The sequence below is a fragment of the Zalophus californianus genome, chromosome 7, assembly GCF_009762305.2.
Source record: "Zalophus californianus isolate mZalCal1 chromosome 7, mZalCal1.pri.v2, whole genome shotgun sequence".
NCBI lineage: Eukaryota > Metazoa > Chordata > Mammalia > Carnivora > Otariidae > Zalophus > Zalophus californianus.
Window position 1 is genome coordinate 98,858,928 of NC_045601.1, and position 22,915 is coordinate 98,881,842.

At 41.1% G+C, this 22,915-nt stretch overlaps 1 protein-coding gene across 1 annotated transcript in view; it reads right to left on the minus strand.

Moving 5' to 3' along the window:
• Positions 1-695: 695 nt before the first annotated feature.
• EFHC1 (EF-hand domain containing 1) overlaps positions 696-22,915 on the minus strand; it is a 69,185-nt gene continuing 46,965 nt past the window's right edge. The window contains exons 10-13 of the mRNA XM_027601418.1: positions 6,827-6,970; positions 4,154-4,364; positions 2,659-2,766; positions 696-825 (exon numbers count right to left, since the gene is read on the minus strand). Of these exons, the coding sequence (XP_027457219.1) occupies positions 2,695-2,766; positions 4,154-4,364; positions 6,827-6,970 (427 nt within the window). The 3' untranslated portion in view covers positions 696-825; positions 2,659-2,694. The remainder of the gene's footprint in view (positions 826-2,658; positions 2,767-4,153; positions 4,365-6,826; positions 6,971-22,915) is intronic.

The following is a 22,915-nucleotide window of genomic DNA, read 5'->3' on the forward strand; positions in this document are numbered from 1 at the left end:
TGCTGCCCCGAGCCCATAGCTGTCCCAAGCCGTCCTGTCCCCATTGCTCAGAGTGGAGAGCTGCCGTTCTCGGCCGCCTATGGGGCAGACGCCAGGCAGGAGGCAACCTGTCTCCCCTCCCTGGTGGCCCCCTCAGCAGAGGTCCTTTCCCCTCCCTGCAGTGCTGCTGGCTGCAGGCTAACGTCCCACGCTAACGTCCCCTCGGCCAGGACCCCACTGCATGCCGGGGCTGAGTGCAGCCCAAGCGACATCAGGTGGCTGCGGTGCCATTCGGAATTCAGGAGAACGATCTGTGCGTGGGGCTCTACCCTCGGCGGGGCTTGTATAAACTAGCGGGGCTGAGCAGGGAGCGTGGGGCCCCCAGAAGTGACCTGCTGGCTCTGGTCGTCTGTACGTGGTGACAGAGCTTCCCGCCTTGGGCAAGCTTGGGAAGTGAGGCTGACGTCCTGTAGGCAAGCGCAGCCTGCCGTACTCAGCATAGCTCTCCGTGAGGCACTTGACCTTCACAGCGGGGCAGGCACAGAAGAGAACAGTCAGAACAAGGGTAGAAGGGTGAGGAGCACTTGGACCTCAGAAGGTGGGTGAGAGGACGTCTTCCTAATGTCTCCCTTTTGGCTTCGGACCAAAGCCGGCAGGTACCTCCGTCTGTAGCAGGTGGCGCAGACCTGTGAAAGACTTGAGGATCCAGTTTCGTGAACTTCCCTCTTGCAGGGTTGTGGAGAAGTTACTAGAGTGTGGAGTTCCTGAAAGGGACTGTCGGAGTGCAGTAGGTCCACAAGCTAAGTGAGGAAGATGCTTTAATGGACTCAGTTTGACCTGGGTCCCCTAGAGTTAAGAGAACGTGAGATTTAGTACCTGATTCTCACCTACAGTGAGTCTCCAGGAAAGGACCAGCTGAGCTGCTGAACTGCACAGGCCAGAGAGCAGTCTAGACAGACACACAGCAAGATTGAAGGCCCTGGGAGGGGAAGCCTGAGGGGACGAGGAGGAGCCCGGAGGGAATGTGCTTTTAGGACCAGGCACGCTGGAGACTGGGCCATCTGAGGATGGCATCTGAGAGGTTTCCTGTGGGAGTGTCCTTTCTGGGGGGGGGGGGGAGCGAGAGAGCCAGCCTTTCGGCACATGACACACAGGAGGCCCTGACCCAGATGATAACTTCACTGGACCCAGAAATAAGACTTTGCCCCTTTCCTCTGGGATCTACTCGCTACCCTTCCCGGACACTACACAGGCCAGAAACAGCAGTGTGGCTGAGTTGGGAGCAAGGGGAGCAGAAACCAGAAGGAAGAAGAAACCCGCTATACCTATCACTCACACACACACTAAGGCTTCTAAGTTTGGGCAGGCAGGATAGAGTTTAGGATTTTTACTTTAGACTGAAATGGACTTCTGAGTACTTGGAAATTAGGCTTTTACTAGTTAAGTGACTGAGGGCTTTCACTAGTTCTTGAGATACTGACCTGGAGCAGGAAAGGAGTCAGTACATATGGTCTTACAGCCCTTTGAGTAAGCTAGTTGGAGGGGGCTTGGCTCATCAGTGAAGGAAGAACGAGCCGTTCTGAGAGGGCAGGTGTCCTGGATCCTGTAGGGACAGCTCTCCCCTCCTTTACACCACCACCTGGGGAAGCAGGGAAGAATCTGGGCTGGCAGTTAAAATTGGAGGTGGTGGCTGGCCTCAACTCGGGAGCAGCCCTCATTCTAAAAGCTGAGGCAGAGCTCATCAGATAACCAGTAACTACTTTTCCTCTCATCTCAAGGCTAGGCTCTCAAAAAGCAGCATTTTTCTACTATATATTTTAACTATAATTCACATCAAGGAATACATTTTCCATTATGACCCAGTAAATACACTCAGTTGAAACAAAAGTTTCATGAAACAATATATAACCTATTTGTACCACACTTATATTTTCTATTCCATTTTTAAAACTGCAGGTCCACTAATGGGCCTAGAGCCACAGTTCAAAAACTGTGGCTTCCAGCCCGCAGCAACAGCAGAGTGTGCGTATTTCCAACACCCCACATGCTGCTGCCCCAGCAAAATCTGGCTTTCCTTCTGCTCGTAGTCATTCCATACCCATAGTAGTCCGCATTCTCCAGAGAACCAACCAATGGAATGTCTATGTAGAGAAAGAAGTTTTCTTATAAAGAATGGGCTCGTGGGATTATGGAGGCTGACAATTCCCAAGATTTTGCTCCCATGAGAGTGGAGGGTATAGTTCTAGTCTGAAGGCCAGGCCAGCAGGCACGAGACCCAGGACAAGCCAGTGTTTGAGTCCAAAGGCATGCAGAATTCTCTTTCTTGGGGAATGGTCAGCCTTTTCTGTTCAGGCCTTCAGTGGATTGGATGTGGCCCACCCACCCCAGGGGCAATCTGCTTTTACTCAGTCTACCACTTCAACTGTTAATCTCAGCCAGAAACGGACACACCCAGAGAAATGTCTAACCAAACATCTGGGCACTCCATGGCCCCAGACAAGCTGATACCTAATTAGCCATCACAATACCCTACCCCTACCTCCCTAAATAAAGCACCAATCTTAGCTCTTTAAAAGATCCAGTTTAATTTTAGTATTGAAATCTAAGAACTGAAAAATATAAAGATCCCTGTGAATGCCTCTATGAAAAGTACAAGGTGTTTCAAAACGTAGGTCTGACCTCAAAACGTCGTACTGCATTCTCTCCTCAGCCAGGTCATTTGGAGAAAGCACGCACAAAGTGATAGTAGTTAATCTTGTCTTCTCTGTGAGGGCACAGCCTGATCAACTGCGGGAGAAAGGAGAGAGCAAGTGAGACAGAGCGGCAGGGCCCGCTTATTAATAACCATCCCCAGCCTTTGTAAACCAGGTCAGAGTTTAAATCGGCGGATTCTAAAATGCTCCTATGAACCTGGCACGTGGGTCAGACATAATCCCCATCTTCAACTGAATGAAACTGAAGCTCAGAGGAGTCAAGGGCCTGCCGGGGATTTCAGGACTCACATTTATAAGAACACTGTCATTTCCAGAGCACTCTTAATTATTTTTATATTCAAATACGAGCTTTGTCCACCTGGTCTGCACAGAGTAGAACTCTTTAAAATAGCAAGTTGCTGTTATCACAGGAAAGTAGAAGAATCTAGTTCCGTCACTGCTCACTTGATCTTTGCCCAAAGGCCAAGAAGCCTTGCGTCACTGCTCAAACCACGTCCCCTGAAGCTCCGCTCTAGGGGGAGTAGCCTGATCTGCTGTGGTTACCTTTACACGTGCAAATCATCCTTGCCACCCACACCTTCCCCACCCTGCTGACCGCAATTCCTATGTCAAGGTCACAGCACAAATGACTTAAAAAAAAAATCAAAAGCTGGGCATGCTGTCCATCTGAGATTTGGGAAGCTAAATGGGCATTTGCCCAAGTGAACACATTCTTTTCTACCTGCCCTCTTCCCCTCCCTGCTGATGTTCCAATATCTGAAAAATCCTCTTCTCCAGCACCACACGACAGCCTCCCCTAAATGAGTCTTCACTTCTGAACATCCCTTTTTGCTAAAATCTTTAAGAAGGTCTACAGCAGGCTTTTTATCAGGGAGAAGTCTCAGTGATAAGTCACAGTCATCGGCAACTGTGGGAGAAATTTTGGTCCAAGTTCCAGGGAAGCCCTGGCTAGAGGGATTTCTAATGAAACAAAGGCACAAAACCCTCTCTGCAACTCACTCATGAAAATTCCAGGAGGACAATGTCCATGTCCTTCCTCCGTGTGCAGCTGGCCCTGGGCGGTGGTCACGCCCTCTCCCACACCCGCTGTACTGCTGAGCTTCGGTAAGCGCTGGCTGGGAGGGTGGCCACAGGCTCAATCCCATTACCTTTGGGTCTCCCCTTGGGGCTGCCCCTCTGGGATCACGGCTGCAGCCCTCCTTCGGCGGCCATGGCTTATCCACCATGCTGTGCGGTCTAGCCCATACCCACGTAAAGAGAGGCCTTACTACAGCCATGAGCAAAGAACCCCAATGCGACAATCAAGGGGAAACCATAAAAATGAGGGCCGAATAGGAGATCTGATTCAAACATCTTAAATTTTACCGTTAAAACCAAAACCACCTGCAACTGCCTCTGGGAGAGAAAAAACGGGTGTTCACAGCCTCTGCAATCAACCCAGAAGGGCAACTCCTACTGACCTCCTTAATCAAGGAATCATCAATTGGCAGGTTGAGAGAGTCACAGATTTTAAAGAACATCTCTTTGTCAATATATCCTGAAGCTTCCTTGTCATAAATTTGAAAGGCTTCGCAAATGTTATCTTTGCACGGATGATCTTGCAGTTGCTTCTGGATTGTGTCTATTAATGCCTCCAGTTCTTGCACACCTGGATCCTCTTTAGTTTGCTTGCTGTAGAGAAAGGAAGGAAATGCCTGGGCATCTTATTTATCCTTGACCAGTCTTAGCTCAGTGACCAAAGTTCTCCTTTGGTGAAGTTGGGGCAGCTTCTAACGACAAACGGCCCTGGCACGGAGGTGACCAATAACTGGACGCCTGCCTACGGGGGCTGGCTGACGGCTGGGGAGCCTGGTCAGGGGGGTGCAAGCTGACGCTCAGCCTCCCTGGCTGCCACCTGTTAAATCTCTGTACCACAAAGAGCCAAATCTACCACCGCCACCTCCCCAAGTTCGGTGTTTGTGAGTCACCTACTGCTGCTGAATGCTGTTGCACATCTGCAGCGTCTATGATACATCATCTGCAGATGAATGAGTTTTTAAAAAGTTAACACACATCATGATGTATGGTGACTAACATAATAAAATTTTAAAAAAAAGTTACATTCACACACATAAATTCACCCTGAATTTTATGAAAGATAGTGGATTGAGAAGGTGAGGCTTAGCATTTACTGAAATGAAGAGAGATGAGTAACCCACATCATTAGAAAGAGGGAGAACTCAGAAAGCACTCCTCCCTTATTCAATGATGAAAAAACAGACTCGAAGACCTTAGAGACTTATCCCAGATGTCCCAGCAGAGGCAAGACCAGAATGGACATCTCACTCAGGTTCTGATGTGTTCTTTCAAATACTTCCAGCCACCCCTCACCGAGCCCTCTCCCTCCACACCATCACAATAGTGGTCCCCCGTGGCTTTCCTGTTCCTATTTCCTCCTGCATATAATATTCGAAAGGTTCACTCTTCCAAACGGCCTCTATTAACTTAATTCTCTTTGGATCTGCTGGCAACCCTTGCTGGGGAAGGTACAAAGTGCTAGAACCTTTCAGGAACAATTTGGAAAACATGAAGCAAAAGCCCAGCAAAGAATTTCAAGTAATTTATCCTAAGGAAATAATCATGAGTTGTATACAAACATACAATCTAATAATTAAAGCTGTTTTGAGACAGCCAAAGGTCTAAAAAAATCCTCCCCAAATCAGGAATTGGTTAAACAATATCCAAAAACGATGAGGCAATATAATAATAATGCAGCATGGACAATGTTGCAGGTAGAGTATACAGATCTATTAGAAAAATCAAGGTGTAAAAGTACGTACAGAAGGCTACATTTTGCATAAAAGTTGTGAGGGGAATAAAAACATATTTAAATCTGCTTATATTGTGCAAAGAAACTCTGGGAAGATATTTTAAAACCAATGAAATAGGTAGTTACCTATGGGGAATGGAGGGTAACAAGCAGGTATGTGTATATATAAATAAAACTCATGTGAATGTAATATGCACTCAAAAAATTATCAATGCTTCATAAACATTTCATATCAGAAATGTTCATGATACACTATCAAGTGCAAAGAGCTAGTTAAATATTACAGGATTAATTCTATTTTATATGCATATTAAAGCAATATTGGAGGTAATCATCTCTGGGTTATGGGATTTTAAGAAATATTTTTATTTCTATTTTCTAAATTTTTACTCCCTGAATGTTATTCTGGGCATGTATTACCTTTATAGTAAGACAAAAACAATATAAATTCTAATAAAAATCTCTAGTATCTAAATGCTGTCTGGCATTATTTATTATTGAAGCAGAATATGTGTATCTGATGGGTATACCTCCAATCATACATACTAAATTATGCATAACTGCCAGAGAGCTATTTTAGTGGCAGAAAGCAGTCAAACCTCAATCTTGCATATCTTCCCAGGAGTTAGTGCCATGGTGCATATATATTTAAAATGTGATCATCCAGTCATTTTGGGAAAGAGAAGATAATTCTCCCTTTCCTGAAGGGGCCAGATGTTCATACTGCTTCATACAATAGGGAAAATGCCCATGGCATCTGCTGTCTTTGAGTACGATGGAGTAAACTGAAACAGCTTGCAACAGAGCTTGGTACTCTTTAACACAGAGCTGGTGAAAGTTATAGCCCCTACTTTATTGAGGGGGTGTAAACCAAGACCCATTTTCTAGGAAAGCTGCAAGACCCACATGTTAACAAAGGAACACAAGGGCTCAATGATTATCCTTAACGGGACTGCCAACTGAAAGAGATGGCTGGGTTCCCAACACGCAAGGTGTGGACTCTGTGCCAACCCCTCCAATGCCCTTCTTTTACTTTCCATAAAAGCAAACATAAGTTTTATAGGGTGATTGAACTCCCATAAGTAAGAAAGACTTCATGAGTTTCATTCTGCTCTTAGAATATTTTCCTAGGAGCAACCTGGCAAAACCCTCTACTTAGCAAGAGCTAAATGGAATTCACATATTTTCTTCAACAGCAAAGAGACTTCAATCTTGTTCTTTCTCATATTTTGGGGGCGGGTAGCGGGCAACTCTTCGATGAGTTAGAACTTTAAAGTGTGGCCATTTCCATTGCAAAGATTCAGTGTCAACCCCTTGGCCTGACCTTAGCTCTTGATCCATGATCCAAGGTCTCCCCTTGGTCCCAGTGAAGGTAGACCCACTCCCAGGACAGGCAGTCCCTTGCTCAGAGAGCTTCGGGTAGTCAGGAAGCTGAGTAACAACATTCTCGATTTCTTGCTGCTTTTCTCTGTTGAGACAGAAGAAATTATAGTAAAGACTATGAGCTCTAGAGTCTGACTGGTTCAAAAGCTGTTTTACCACTGAAAGGCTACATGATACTGAGTAGATTAGCTACTTGCTGTGCTTCAGTTTCATTATCTGTCATATGGGAGCTTTGAAAGGAAGTCACTTCATAAAGACTGTGGTGAGAATTACATGACCTGTTACATATAAAGCACTTAGTACCTAACATAGACACACACAAATGTCAGCTTTGAACAAAGTTCTTCTGACAGTCCTAGGAGAAGTATTCTCTCATCTAACAACTATTTGTTGAACATGTATGGCCCAATTCTAGAAGGAACCTGTCTCTAATAAGGATCCCTGATCTCCAGAAGGAAATCAAAACAGGGACTTCAAAATTACTCAAAGAAGGGAGAAAATGACCATTACCATGTAGAGGAGGTACAAAGCCTGAGAGGACCAGGAAGGGCTGAACTAGGAGGTGGCATTTGACCTAGGCCTTGAAGGATGTGAGGGCTTAGGCCTGCAGAATGAAATGAAGGAACTGCAGACTGGGAACAGCCCGAGAAAAGGCTTGAAGAAAGGAATGCTAGAGCTTAGTATAATAAAACCTGTTTGGGGTGCAGAGTATGTGGAAAGGTAAACTGGAACTCTAAGTTAGATGGTCATTTGGAGACACACTATGGAGTTTCTTAGATACCAGACTAAGAACTTCAGAGTTTTGTTTTTAAGTGATGGAAATCTCTTAATAGTAAATATGATGAAGAAATCAAAAACAGGTCAAAAGGGAAACCAAAAAATACCTTGAAACAAATGAAAACGTAAATACGACATACTAAAATATGGGATGCAGCAAAAGCAGTTCTAAGAGGGTAGTTTATCACAATAAATGTTTACATTAAGAAAAAAAGGATCTTGGGGTGCCTGGGTGGCTCAGTCAGTTAAGCGTCCACCTCTTGATTTCGGCTCAGTGTTGTGAGATCGAGACCTGCATTTGGGCTCTGCACTGGACGTGAAGCATGCTTAAGATTCTCTTTTTCCCCTCTCCCTCTGCTCCCCATCTCCTGCTCATGAAGAAAAAAAATAAACACCCTAACTTTATACCTCAAGGAACTAGAAAAAGAAAAAACTAAGCAAAAAGTTAGCAGAAGGAAGGAAATGATAAAAATCAGAGCAGACTAATGATAGAGAAGGTCCATGAAACTAAGAGCTGGTTTTGTGAAAAGATAAAATTGACAAACTTTTAGCTACAGTGAGAAAAAAAGACAAAATCAGAAATGAAAGGTGATATTACAACTGATATCACAGAAATACAAAGAATCGTAAGAGATCATTATGAACAATTATACATCAACAAATTGGATTACCTGGAAGAAATGAATAAATTCCTAGAAACAAAACCTACTAAGACTGAATCATTGAGCTAGAACACCTGAGCAGACCAATAACAAATAAGGAGGTTGAATTGGTAATAAAAAAGAAAAGCCCAGGACCAGATGGTATCACTGATGATTGCTACCTAGCATTTAAAGAGAAGTTTATACCAATCCTTCTCAAACTCTTCCAAAAAAACTGAAGAGAAAGGAACCCTCCCAAACTCATCTTATGAGGCCAGCTTTACCCTGATACCAAAGCCAGACAAGGACACTACAAGAAAGTTATACACCAGTATCTTTCGTGAACATAGATGCAAAAATCTTCAACAAAACACTAGCAAACGAAATTCAACAGCACGTTAGAAGGATCATATGCCATGATCAAATTATATTTATCCTTTGTATGCAATGATGGTCCAACATACACAAAAATCAATAAATGTGATACATCACATTAACAGAATGAAGGATAAAAATCATATGATCATCTCAATAAAGAAAAAGCATCTGGCAAAATTCAATGTACTTTCATGATAAAAACTCTCAAAAAATTAGGTATAGAAGAAATGTACCTCAACATTATAACAGTCACATATGACAAACCCACAAGCTAACATCATACCTAATAGTGAATAAGACAAGGATGTCCAGTCTTGCCGCTTGTATTCAACACAGACCTAGCCAGAGCAATTAGGCAAGAAAAAGAAATAAAAGGCATCCAAATACAAAAGGAATAAGTAAAATTATCTCTGTTCACAGATGACATGTACTATGTACAGAAAACCTTAAAAACTCCACCAAAAAAAGTTAGAACTAATCAACAAATTCAGTTAAGTTGCAGGAAACAAAAATCAGTTGTGTTTCTATACATTAACAATGAACTATCTAAAAGAAAAAAGTATAAATCCCACTTATAGCATCAAAAGCAATAAAATACTTAGGAATAAATTTAAGGACATGAAAGACAGGTACACTGAAAATGAAGACATTGAAATAAATTAAGGTGCAACCAAATGGAAAGATATCTTGTGTCCTTGGATTGGAAGAATTAATCACTGTTTAAATGTCCACACTATCCAAAGTGATCTACAAATTCAATGCAATCCTTATCAAAATTCCAATGGCATGTTTCACAGAAATAGAAAAAATAACCCTAAAATTTGCATGGAACCACAAAACCCCCCAATAGCCAAAGCAGTCTTGAGAAAGAACAAAGCTGGAGGCATCACACTTCCTGACAAAGCTACCATAATCAAAACTACATGGTACTGGCATAAAAAGAGACACATAAGCCAATGGAACAGAATAGAGCCCAGAAATAAGCTCATGCATATATGGTCAACTGTCTTTGACAAGGGTGCCAAGAATACACAATGGGGAAAGGACAGTCTCTTCAATAAATGGTGCCAGGAAAACTGGGTATCCAGGCAAAAGAATGAAAATGGATCCCTATTTTATAGAACTCACAAAAATTAACTCAAAATGATTGAAGACTTAAACACAAGACCTGGGACTGTGGAACTCCTAGAAGTAAACAAAGGAAAAAAGCTCCTTGACATTAGTCTTGGCAGTGATTTTTTTTGGACACCAAAAATACAGTCAACAGAAGCAAAACAAACAAGTGCAACTACACAAAACCAAAAAAGTTTCTGCACAGCAAAAGAAATAATCAAAATGAAAAGGCAACCTATGAAATGGGAGAAAATATTTAAGAACTGTCTTAGTCCATTCAGGCTGCTATAACAAAATACCAGAGACTGGGTAGCTTATTAACAATAGAAATTTATTTTTCTCAGTTATGGAGGCTAAAAGTCCAAGATCAGGGCACCACAGATTCCACGTGGTGGCTGGTGAAGGCTCTTTTTGGTTCATAGCCAGTATCTTCTCACTGTGTCCTTACATGATAGAAGGGGGCTAGCAAGTTCTCTGGGGCCCTTTTTTTTTTTTTTTTTTTTTAATAAAAGCACTAACCCCATTCATAGGGTTCTCATGACCTAATCACCTTCCAAAGGCCCTTCCTCTTAATACCATCACATGGCTTCTTAATAAGGATGATATCAACTTATAAATTCTGGGGGGACACAAACATTCAAACCATAGCACAAACCATATATCTGATAAAGGGTTAATACCTAAAATATGTAAGGAACTCCTACAACTCAATAGCAAAAAAATAAACAATCCAATTAAAACATGGGCAAACAACCTGAGAAGACATTTTTCCAAAAAGGATATACAAATGCCAGTGGGTACATGAAAAGATGCTGAACATCACTAATCATGAGGGAAATGCAAATCAAAACCAAAATGAGGTATCACACCTATTAGGATGGTTATCATCAAAAAGACAAGAGATAACAACTTGGGGAGGATGTGGAGAAAAGGAAACTCTTGTATACTCCCACTGTAGGTAGGAATATAATTTAGTATAGCCATTATGGAAAACAGTTATGGAGTATCCTTAAAAAATTAAAAATAGAACTATCATAGTATCTAGCAATCCCACTTCTGGATATATATCTGAGGGAAATGAAATCAGGATCTCAAAGAGACATCTGCACTCCCATATTCACTGCAGCATTATTCACAATAGCCAAGAAATGAAAACAACCTAAATGTCCATAGATGGATGGAGTTTAAAAATGTGACACATATATAAAAACATGGCACAATGGAATGTTACTCAGCCAGAAAAAAGAAGGAAATCCTGCCATTTGTGATAACATGGATGAACCTGAAAGATACTGTGCTTAGTGAAATAACCCAGAGAAAGACATACTGCATAATCTCATTTATATGCAGAATCTAAAAAAAGTGGAACTCCAGGGGCTGGGGGAAGGGAATGATGTTGGTCAAGAGTACAAACATTCAGTAACAAGATGAGTAAGTTCTGGAGGTCTAATGTACAGCATTGTGGCTGGAGTTATACTGTACTGTATACTTGATATTTGCAGAGATCTAAAGCATTCCCACCACACACACACACGTAAATGGTAGCCATGTGAGGTGATGGATATGTTAATTAACTTGATCGTGGTAGTCATTCACAATGTATATCAAACCAACATATTGTAGAATTTAACTATATACAATTAGACCTCAACAAAATTGAGGAGAAAATAGTCGTATGATGAATTTGGAGCCAGGTTCCAGGATGACTGGTCTGATAACTGTACGTGAACTGGAGTAAGGGAAAGAGTGGACATGGGATGATACATCAGGAGGTATCGCGGACGCTGAGGTAAGCAGTGATGGAAGTAGGGCAGACACTGGTAGTTCCTCTCCTTTTCCTACCAGAGCCCTTATTTTGTTTGGAGCAGCAGCTAGGAGTGGCTGTGTGACACAGCCCAGACAATGAGATGTCAGCAGAAGTTGCTAGGTGGGGCTCCTAGATAAGCCCTTTAAAAACAGGAAAGACATGGTGAGATTGGCTGTTCAGTCTTTTACCCTTTGTCCTTTCCCTTCTTCCTGCCTGGACTACATAGATGCAATGCTAGAGATGGAACATTCACTTTGTGGCTACAGAGTGAAAAGCAGGAGGACAAAAACTACTCGCTAAGGATATCTGAGAAGAGAGAGAAAAAATGTCAAGTCTCTTGTTGGCATTGCAAAGTCACCACACCAGCTCTAGACTGCTTCCCTCCAGATGTTGTATTCCAGGAGGAACACAAAACTCCACTGGGTTAAGCTAATGTAAATTTGTTTTTATTATTATGGGCAGACAAATGCAGCTCCTAACTGATTGAGTGCTTTAAATTAGGAAATGGTGGGGAGAATGAATAGAAGTCAGAGGCAAAACCTATTATAGAAAAAAATAATTTAACATATTGAATAGGGTGCAAAATAAAAGAGGTCAAAGGTATCTCCAAGGTTTCAAACCAAGGTAAATGGAACACTGATGTGATTAAGAGAAAGTGGGCAAGTAACATTTATTGCTTGCCTCCTGTGTGCGCCAGACTCTACACTGGCACTTTACATATGTTATCACAACTCACTGTTATCACCAGTATTTGAGACAGAAAGAAGAAGAAAGAAGGAAAAGCAGTTGTCCTAGAAAGATGAAAACAACAATGGCCTCATTTTTTTGTTGTATAAATTGTGAGGTACTGTGGCTCAGCCAGATGAAGACACACTGAACAGGCCAACCAGGAATCTAGGACTAGAATCAGGAGAATGGTCAGGATGGACAACAACTTATTTAGACACTGTGCAATGAGATAAGATTGTCAAGAGAGTTTAACAAAAGCAAATAAGGGGACCAAAAAAGGATCTCGAGAAACACCAACCTAGTAGACAAAAAGTAGCAAAAAGATACAAAGAATAGGCTTCCAGAGAAGTAGCAGGAGTCTGATCAGTGACTCTGACTTTCTAGAACTCAAAAGGGGGTTTCAAAAAGGGGATGGTAGGGGCGCCTGGGTGGCTCAGATGGTTGAGCGTCTGCCTTCGGCTCAGGTCATGATTCCAGGGTCCTGGGATCGAGCCCCACATCGGGATCCTGGCTCAGCAGGGAGCCTGTTTCTCCCTCTCCCTCTGTCTCTCTCCCTGCTCATGCTTTCTCTCTCTCTCTCTCTCTGTATCTCTGTGTCTCAAATGAATAAATAAAATCTTAAACAAAAACAAAAAAAAGAACCACGCCATCCAAGAGACTAGCGGTTTAAAACTTAAAAAAAGGGGGGGGATGGTAAAGACTTCTGGGAAGATGGTGGAGTAGGAGGGTCCTAGGTTCACCTCAACCCATGGATACACCTAGATAATACCCGCATTAATGTAAATAACCCCAAAATGACCCAAAGAATGGCAGAACAGTTGTACATAGCTAAATGTAGAGAAGAGGCCACACTAAAAGAGTAGAAAGGGCAGAGATGTGGTTAGGAGCCCAACAGACCCACAGGACTCTCTGTGGGAGGCAGGGACTCCACCAGTGTGGACAGAAGAGAGAAACAGACCCCACACCAGGCACCTCAGGCACAGGGGACTCACAGGGGGAAGATGAATCCCCATAACATTTGGTTTTGAAAACCAGAGGGGCCTAATAATCAGTAGGGCTTAACACCTAGAACTTTAAAAATCAGCAGCTTGGCTCTGGGAGAGCCAGAAGGGCAATAGGAAACTGAGTCCCTGCCCTTAAAGAGACAGCACAACAAAGAACCCCACTGAGATACAGCATAGAAGCAGCAGTTTGAAAAACACCTGGGGTATAAAGGAAGGAGATTTGTTTACTAATCTCAGAGTGTGTGCTGGAGGGGCAGGGATCTTTGGGAGACTTCCTTAAGAACAAAACAAGAGGGGTGCCTGGGTGGCTCAGTTGGTTGGGCGACTGCCTTCCGCTCAGGTCATGATCCTGGAGTCCCGGGATCGAGTCCCACATCGGGCTCCCTGCTCAGCAGGGAGTCTGCTTCTCCCTCTGACCCTCTTCCCTCTCATGCTCTCTATCTCTTATTCTCTCTCTCTCGAATAAATAAATAAAATCTTAAAAAAAAAAAAAAAAAGAACAAAACAAGAGGGGGTCTGGGTGGTTCAGTCAGTTAAGTGGCTGACTTCAGCTTAGGTCATGATCTCCGGGTCCTGGGATGGAGCTTCACATTGGCTCCAGGCTCAGTGGAAAGTCTGCTTCTCCCTCTCCCTCTGCCCCTCCCCCACTCATGCACACACTCTCTCTCAAATAAAATCTTAAAGAACAAAAGAGCAGGCATCATTTCCCCCCTCCCCAAAATACAAGGACACCTGTGGGAACCTGGGCAGCACAAACACTCTCCACCTAGCTTGCTAACAGCACACCCCATCTGTGGGTTCTCCTGTAGACATGACCTGTCCATTCTGGCCTGGGCAGAAGTTTTCCTACCTCCCCCACCACTCCCCGGGTGGCTGCAGGTCTCCTTACACTGAAAACCAGCATGGACCTTGTTGGCATAGTGCAACCTGACCCGGATCCCATCCCAAGTGGTGCCACAGCCCGGCAGTGTGCAAGCAGCCCTGAGAGGGCCCAGCACCACTCCAAAGTGACTCCTGCCCCAGGGAGAGGGAAGATAACCACACACACCATTTGGACTATGGCCCCAGCAGTAGGCCGGGGCCAGACATCTGGTCTGACTACAGACGCTGCCCACCAATGAAAGTTTCTCAGTGCACAACACAGGAAGAATGCCCTGCAGTTTGGTGCTACCACAGCTCTGGCAAATGCCTGGTATGACTCAACTCAAGCCCGAGGTGGCCCCAGACTGGCCCACCAACACCACAGGGACCAAACACTGCCCACAACAGGCAAAGAGAACCACTGCAGACAACTGGATTGAAGGCAAGAGATACAGAGAGTTAGACAAAACAAGGAGACCAAAGAATATGTCCCAAATGAAAGAACAGGACAAAATCACAGCAAGAGAGCTAAATGAAACAGAGATAACTGATATGCCTAACAGAGAATTTAAAATAATGCTCATAAAGATATTCACTGAACTTAAGAGTGGATGACCTCAGTGAGACCTTCAACAAAGAGATAGAAAACATTAAAAAGAACCAATTACAGGTGAAGAACCCAATAACTAAAATAAAATATATAAATATTATATAAATATATATTACATTTATATACTAATAATATAATTATATATTTTATACACTAGAAGGAATAAATACTAGACTAAAACAAGCAGCAGATCAGTGACCTGGAGGACACAGTTATGGAGAGCAATCAAGCTGGAGAGAGAAAAAATAATAATAAAAAACGAAAATAGATTAAGGAACACAAGAACACCGTCAAGTGTAATAACATTCACATTATAGGAATCCCAGAAGGAGAAGAGAGAGAAAAGGTGGCAGAAAATGTATTTGAAGAAATAATAGCTGGAAACTTCCTGAATCTGGGGAAGGAAACAGAAATCCAGATCCAGGAAGCATGGAAAGCCCCCAACAAAATCGACCTAAGGAGGTCCACCCCAAGACACAGTAATTAAAATGGCAAAAAGTAATAAAGAGTCTTAAAAGCAGCAAGGGAAAAGAAAACAGTTACATACAAAGAAATCCCTATAAAGCTATCAGTTAATTTTTTAGCAGCAATTTTGAAGGCCAGAAGGCATATAATCAAAGTGCCAAACAAACAAACTCCTGCATTTAATAATACTCTATGCAGCAAGGCTATCATTCAGGATAGAGAGATAAAAAGTTTTTCAGACAAACAAAAGTTAATGGAGGGGCACCTGGGTGGCTCAGATGGTTAAGCGTCTGCCTTCGGCTCAGGTCATGATCCCAGGGTCCTGGGATCAAGTCCCGCATCGGGCTCCCTGCTCAGTGGGGAGCCTGCTTCTCCCTCTGCCTCTCTCTCTCTCTCTCTCTCTCTCTCTCTCTCTCTCTCTGTCTCTCATGAATAAATAAAATATTTAAAAAAAAAAAAAGTTAATGGAATTCATCACCACTAAATCGGCCCTGCAAAGAAATGTTAAAGGAGACTCTTTGAATGGAAACACAAGACCATAAGCAGGATTAAGAAAAGTAAGAAGCACAAAAGCAGTAAAATTAAGCATATCTATAAAAATCAGTCCAGGGTAAGGAAAAAAAAAAAAAAAGGATGTAAAATATGGTACCATACACCTAATCATGGAGGAAGAGGAGCAAAAATGTAGTGCTTTTAGAATGGGTTCAAACTTAAGTGAACATCAACTTAATATAAAGTGCTATATGCAAAAGATGTTATATACAATCCTAATGGTAGCCACAAATGAAAAACTGGTAATAGATATGCAAGAAATGAAGAAACATGAATTCAAGTATATCACTAAAGAAAGCAGTAAACCATGAGAGAAGAGCACAAGAAAGGAACAGAAATGAAATATAAAAACAATCATAAAACAAGTAACAAAATGGCAATAAGGACATACCCATCAGTAATCACTTTGACTGTAAATGGACTATGCTCCAATCAAAAGATATAGGGTGATGGAATGGGTAAAGAAGCAAGACCCAGGGGTGTCTGGGTGGCTCAATCAGTTAAGCATCCTACTCTTGATCTCAGCTCAGGTCTTGATTTCAGGGTCGTAGTTCAGGCCCATTAGGCTCCATTAAAAAAAAAAAAAAAAAAAAAGCAAGACCCATCTATATTATGCTGCCTATAAGAGACTCATTTCAGATCTAAAGACATATACAGACCGAAAGTGAAGGGATGGAAAAGCATTTATCATCTAAATGGCAGTGAAAAGAAAGCCAGGGTAGCAATACTTGTATCAGACAAAATAGAATTTATTTTTTTATTACTTTTTTAAGATTTATTTGAGAGAGAAAGAGTGCAAGCAGGGAGAAGAGCAGAGGGAGAGAGGAGGAAGACTCCCTGCTGAGTCGGGAGGCTGACGTAGGGCTCGATTTCACAACCCTGAGCTAAAACCAAGAGTGGGACACTCAAACAGCTGAGCCAGAAGGTACCCCAGAAAAAATAGACTTTAAAACAAAGACTGTAACAGGAGACAAAGAAGGACACTATATAAAGGGAATAATCCAACAAGAAGATATAACAATTATAAATATTTATGCACCCAACATGGGAGCACCCAACATAACATAAAGCAGTTAATAACAAACATAAAGGAAGTAAACAATAGTAATGCAATAATAGTAAAGGACTTTAACACCCCACTGACATCAATGGATAGATCATCCAAACAGAAAATCAACAAAGAAATAGTGGCTTTGAATGACACACTGGAACAGATGGATGTAATAGATATACTCAGAACATTCCATCCTAAAACAGATTACATATTCTTTTCAAGTGCACATGGAATGTTCTCCAGATAGACTATGTTTGGCCATGAAACAAGTGTCAACAAACTCAAAAAGACTAAAGTCATACCACACATCTTTTCTGACCACAACACTGTGAAACTAGAAATCAACCACAAGAAAAAAAAATCTGAAAAGAACACAAATACATGGAGGTTAAATAACATGCAACTAAACAACGAATAAGTCCAACAAGAAATCAAGGAGGAAATAAAAAAATACATAAAGATGAATGAAAATGAAGACACAATGGTCCAAAATCTTTGGGATGTAGCAAAAGCAGTTCTAAGGAAGTTTTTAGCAATACAGGCCTCCTCAAGAAGCAAGAGAAATCTCAAATAAACAAACTAACCTTAAATCTAAAGGAACCATAAAAAGAACAAACTCCAAACCAGTAAAAGGAAATAAGATTAGAGCAGAAACAAACAAAATAGAAACTAAAAAAACAGAACAGTACAATGAAACCAGGAGCTGGTTCTTTGAAAAGATCAACAAAATTGATAAACCTTTAGCCAGATTCATTAAAAAAAAAAAAAAAAAGACTCAATATCAGAAATGAAAGAGGAGAGATCACTGATACCACAGAAATTCAAAGGACTGTAAAGGCATATTTTTTTTTATAATATTCTAACAAATCAGACAACCCAGAAGATATAAATTCCTAGAAATATATGACCTCCCAAAACTGAATCAGGAAGAAATAAAATTGAATCAGTAACCAAAAAAACCCTCAACAAAGAAAAGTCCAGGACCAGATGGCTTCATAGATGAATTCTTTTTTTTTTTTTTTAGATTTTTTTATTTATTTGAGAGAGAGAGAGAATGAGAGACAGAAAGCACGAGAGGGAGGAGGGTCAGAGGGAGAAGCAGACTCCCCGCTGAGCAGGGAGCCCGATGCGGGACTCGATCCCGGGACTCCAGGATCATGACCTGAGCCGAAGGCAGTCGCTTAACCAACTGAGCCACTCAGGCGCCCCATAGGTGAATTCTATCAAACTTTTTTTTTTTTTTTTTTGAGAGGGAGATGGGGTGGGGGGAGGAGCAAAGGGAAAGGGAGAGAATCTTAAGCAAGCTCCATGCCCAGCACAGAGCCTGACTTGGTTGGTGCTCAATCTCACAACCCTAAAATCATGACCTGAGCTGAAATCAAGAGTCAGACACTTATTGCTTCTCAGCCTTTTGGCTAAGATCAAGAGTCAGACACTTAACTGACTGAGCCACCTAGACACTCCAATTCTACCAAACATTTAAAGAAGACTGGGTGTTATATGCAACTAATGAATCACTGAACATTACATCAGAAACTAATGATATATGTTTGCTAGTTGAATTTAAATAAAAATTAAAAAAATAAAGAAGACTTAATACCTGTTCTTCTCAAACTATTAAAAAAAAAATAGAAGAGCAAGGAAAGCTTTCAAATTCATTCCACGAGGCCAGCATTACCCTGATACCAATACCAGATAAAAAACATTACAAAAAAAGAGAAAGAGAACTACAAGCCAGTATCTCTGATGAGCATAGATGCAAAATCCCTCAACAAAATATTAGGAAACCAAATCCAACAAACCATTAAAAAAAAAAAATCATTCACCATGATCAAGTGGAATTTATTCCCAGGATGCAAGGGTGGTTTACTATTCACAAACCAATGTGATACATCACATCAATATGAGAAAAGATAAAAACCATATGATTATTTCAATAGATGCAGTAAAAACATATGACCAAGTACAATATCCATTCACAATAAAAATCCTCAACAAAGTAGGTTTAGAGGGAACATACCTCAACATAATAAAGGCCATATTAAAAAAAAAAAAAACAACAAAAAACCACAGCCAACATCATACTCAATGGTGAAAAACTGAGAGCTTTTCCCCTAAGATCAAGAACAAGACAAGGATGTCCACTCTCACCACTTTTATTCAACATAGTACTGGAAGTGCTAGCCATAGCAATCAGACAAGATAAAGGAATAAAAGTCACCCAAATTGGTTAAGAAAGAAGTTAAACTGTCACATTTGCAGATGACATGATACTATTTATAGAAAATCCTAAAGAATCCACCAAAAAACTACTAGAACTGATATAGAATTCAGTAAGGTCACAGGATACAAAATCAATAGACAGAAATCCGTTGCATTTCTATACACTAATAATGAATTAGTTGAAAGAAAAATTAATAATCCCATTTACAATTGTACCAAAAATAATAAAATACCTAGGAATAAACTTAACCAAGGAGGTGAAAGACCTGTACTCTGAAAACTATAAAACAGTGATGAAAGAAATTGAAGAGGACACAAACAAATGGAAAGATAGTCCATGCTCATGGACTGGGAGAGCAAATATTGTTAAAATGTCCATACTACACAAAGCAATCTACAGATTTAATGTAATCACTACCAACAGCATTTTTTGCAGAACTAGAATAATCCTAAAATCTGTATGGAATCACAAAAGGCCCCAGACAGCCAAAGCAATCCTGAAAAAGAACAAAACTGGAGCTATCACAATCCCAGATTTCAAGATATACCACAAAGCTGTAGTAATCAAAAGTCTGTACTGGCACAAAAAAAGACCTATAGATCAATGGAACAGAACAGAGAACCCAGAAATAAACCCGCAATTATATGGTCAATTAATCTTTGACAAAGGAGACAAGAATATGCAATGTGAAGAAGACAGTCTCTTCAACGTATGGTGTTGGGAAAACTGGACAGCTACATGCTAAATAATAAACAAACAAATAAATATATTAAAGACCTAAATGTGGGACCTGAAACCATAAAAATCCTAGAAGAGACCATAGGCAGTAATTTCTCTAATTATCAGCTGTAGCAACATTTTTCTAGACAGGTAGCCTGAAACAAGGGGGAAAAAAAAGCAAAAATAAACTATTGGGACTACAGCAAAGTAAAAAAGCTCCTGGACAGCAAAGAAAACAATTAGCAAAGCTAAAAGACAACCTACTGAATGGGAGAAGATATTTTTAAATGTCATATCCAATAAAGGATTAGTATTTAAAATATATAAAGAACTTATACAACTCAACACCAAAAAAGCAAATAATCCAATTACAAATGGGCAGAAGATATGAACAGACATTTTCCAAAGAAGACATCCAGATGGCCAAGAGACACATGAAAAGGTGCTCAACATCACTCACCGGAGAAATGCCAATCAAAACTACAATGAAATATCATCTCACACCTGTCAGAATGGCTAAACTCAAAACCCCAAGAAAGAACAAGTGTTGACAAGGATCAAGAAAAAAAGGAGCCCTTGTGCACTGCTGGTGGGAATGCGAACCGGTTCAGCTACCGTGGAGGTCATATAGTATGAAGGTTTCTCAAAATAGTAAAAATGGAATTACCATATGATGTAGTAACTCCAGTACTGGGTATTTACCCAAAGAATATGAAAGCTCTAATTTGAAAAGATTTATGCACCTGTGTTTATTAATTACAGCATTATTTACAAAAGTCAAATTATGGAAATAACCCAAGTGTCCATCAACAGATGAATGGATAAAGGTGTGGTATACACACATGCACGCACGCACACATACACAATGGATTACTCAGCCATAAAAAAGAATGAAATCTTGCCATTTGCAACAACATGGATGGAGCTAGAGTATAATGTTAAGTGAAAGAAGTCAGTCACAGAAAGACAAATATCATATGATTTCACTCATATGTGAAGTTTAAGAAACAAAACAAACGAACACAGAATAAAAGAGACAAATGACTTAAATTTAGACAACAAACTGGTTACCAGAGTAGAGGTGGGGGGCATGGGTAGAATAGATGAAGGGGATTAACAGTACTTTTATTGTAGAATGTCCAATGGAAAAAAGACAGTCTCTTCAACAAATGGTGTTGGGAAAATTGGACAGCCACATGCAGAAGAGTGAAACTGGACCATTTCCTTACACCATACACAAAAATAGACTCCAAATGGTTGAAAGACCTATATGTGAGACAGGAGTCCATCAAAATCCTAGAGGAGAACACAGGCAGCAACCTCTTCAACCTAAGCTGCAGCAACTTCTTCCTAGAAACATCGCCAAGGGCAAAAATGAACTACGGGGACTTCATCAAGATAAAAAGCTTTTGCACAGCAAAGGAGCAGTCAACAAAACCAAAAGACCACCGACAGAATGGGAGAAGATATTTGCAAGTGACATATCAGATAAAGGGCTAGTACCCAAAATCTATAAAGAACTTATCAAACTCAACACCCAAAGAATAATCCAATCAAGAAATGGGCAGAAGACATGAACAGACATTTTTCCAAAGACATCCAAATGGCCAACAGACACATGAAAAAGGGCTCAATATTGCTTGGCATCAGGGAAATCCAAATCAAAACCTCAATGAGATACCACCTCACACCAGTCAGAATGGCTAAAATTAACAAGTCAGGAAACGACAGATGTTGGCAAGGATGCGGAGAAAGGGGAACCCTCCTACACTGTTGGTGGTAATGCAAGCTGGTGCAGCCATTCTGGAAAACAGTATGGACGTTCCTCAAAAAGTTGAGAATAGAGCTATGGTATGACCCAGCAATTGCACTACTGGGTATTTACCCCAAAGATACAAATGTAGTGATCCGAAGGGGTACATGCACCCCAATGTTTATAGCAGCAATGTCTACAATAGCCAACTATGGAAAGAGCCAAGATGTCCATCAACAGATGAATGGATAAAGAAGATGTGGTGTATGTATATAATGGAATATTATGCAGCCATCAAAAACCCCCCTGAAATCTTGCCATTTGCAATGACATGGATGGAACTAGAGGGCATTATGCTAAGCGAAATAAGTCAATCGGAGAAAGACATGTATCATATGATCTCACTGATATGAGGAATTCTTAATCTCAGGAACAAACTGAGGGTTGCTGGAATGGTGGGGGGTGGGAGGGATGGGGTGGCTGGGTGATAGACATTGGGGAGGGTATGTGCTATGGTGAGTGCTGTGAATTGTGTAAGACTGATGAATCATAGACCTGTACCTCTGTAACAAATAATACATTATATGTTAAAAAAAAGAGAAGATAGTAGGAAGGGAAAAATGAAGGGGGGGCGGAAATCGGTGGGGGAGATGAACCATGAGACACTATGGACCTGAGAAACAAACTGAGGGTTCTAGAGGGGAGAGGGTGGGTGGATGGGTTAGCCTGGGGATGGGTATTAAAGAGGGCATGTACTGAATGGAGCACTGGGTGTTATACGCAAACAATGAATCATGGAATACCACATCAAAAATTAATGATGTAATGTATGGTGATTAACATAACATAATAAAATAAAATTTAAAAAAATAGAGTACCTTTATTGTAATGGACACTGAGTAATGTATAGAATAGTCGAGTATATTGTACACCTGAAACTAATATAACACTATATGTTAAAATTTTTTAAAAATGAAAATAAAGCAATGGAATAAAAAAAGGGGAGGGCGATGGTAAAGAGTGACTTACATGTAGATCAAAAAAGGCTAAACACTAGACCAGGGACTTGGCAAACTACAACAGTTCAAAATCAACCTGCTGCCCATTCTAAATAAAGTTTAATTGGCATTCAGTCACACCTTCATTTACACATTGTCTATGACTGCTTTCACCCTGGAAGGGCAGAGTTGAGTGGTTCTGATGAATGGTATGGCCCACAAAGCCTTAACTATTTACTACCTGCCTCTTCGCTAAAAATATTTGCCATCCCCTGTCCTACACTATGAGCTCCCTAGGCTCTCATATATTTGCCTGAGCATTTATTAAGGTCTGGCACAAGGCA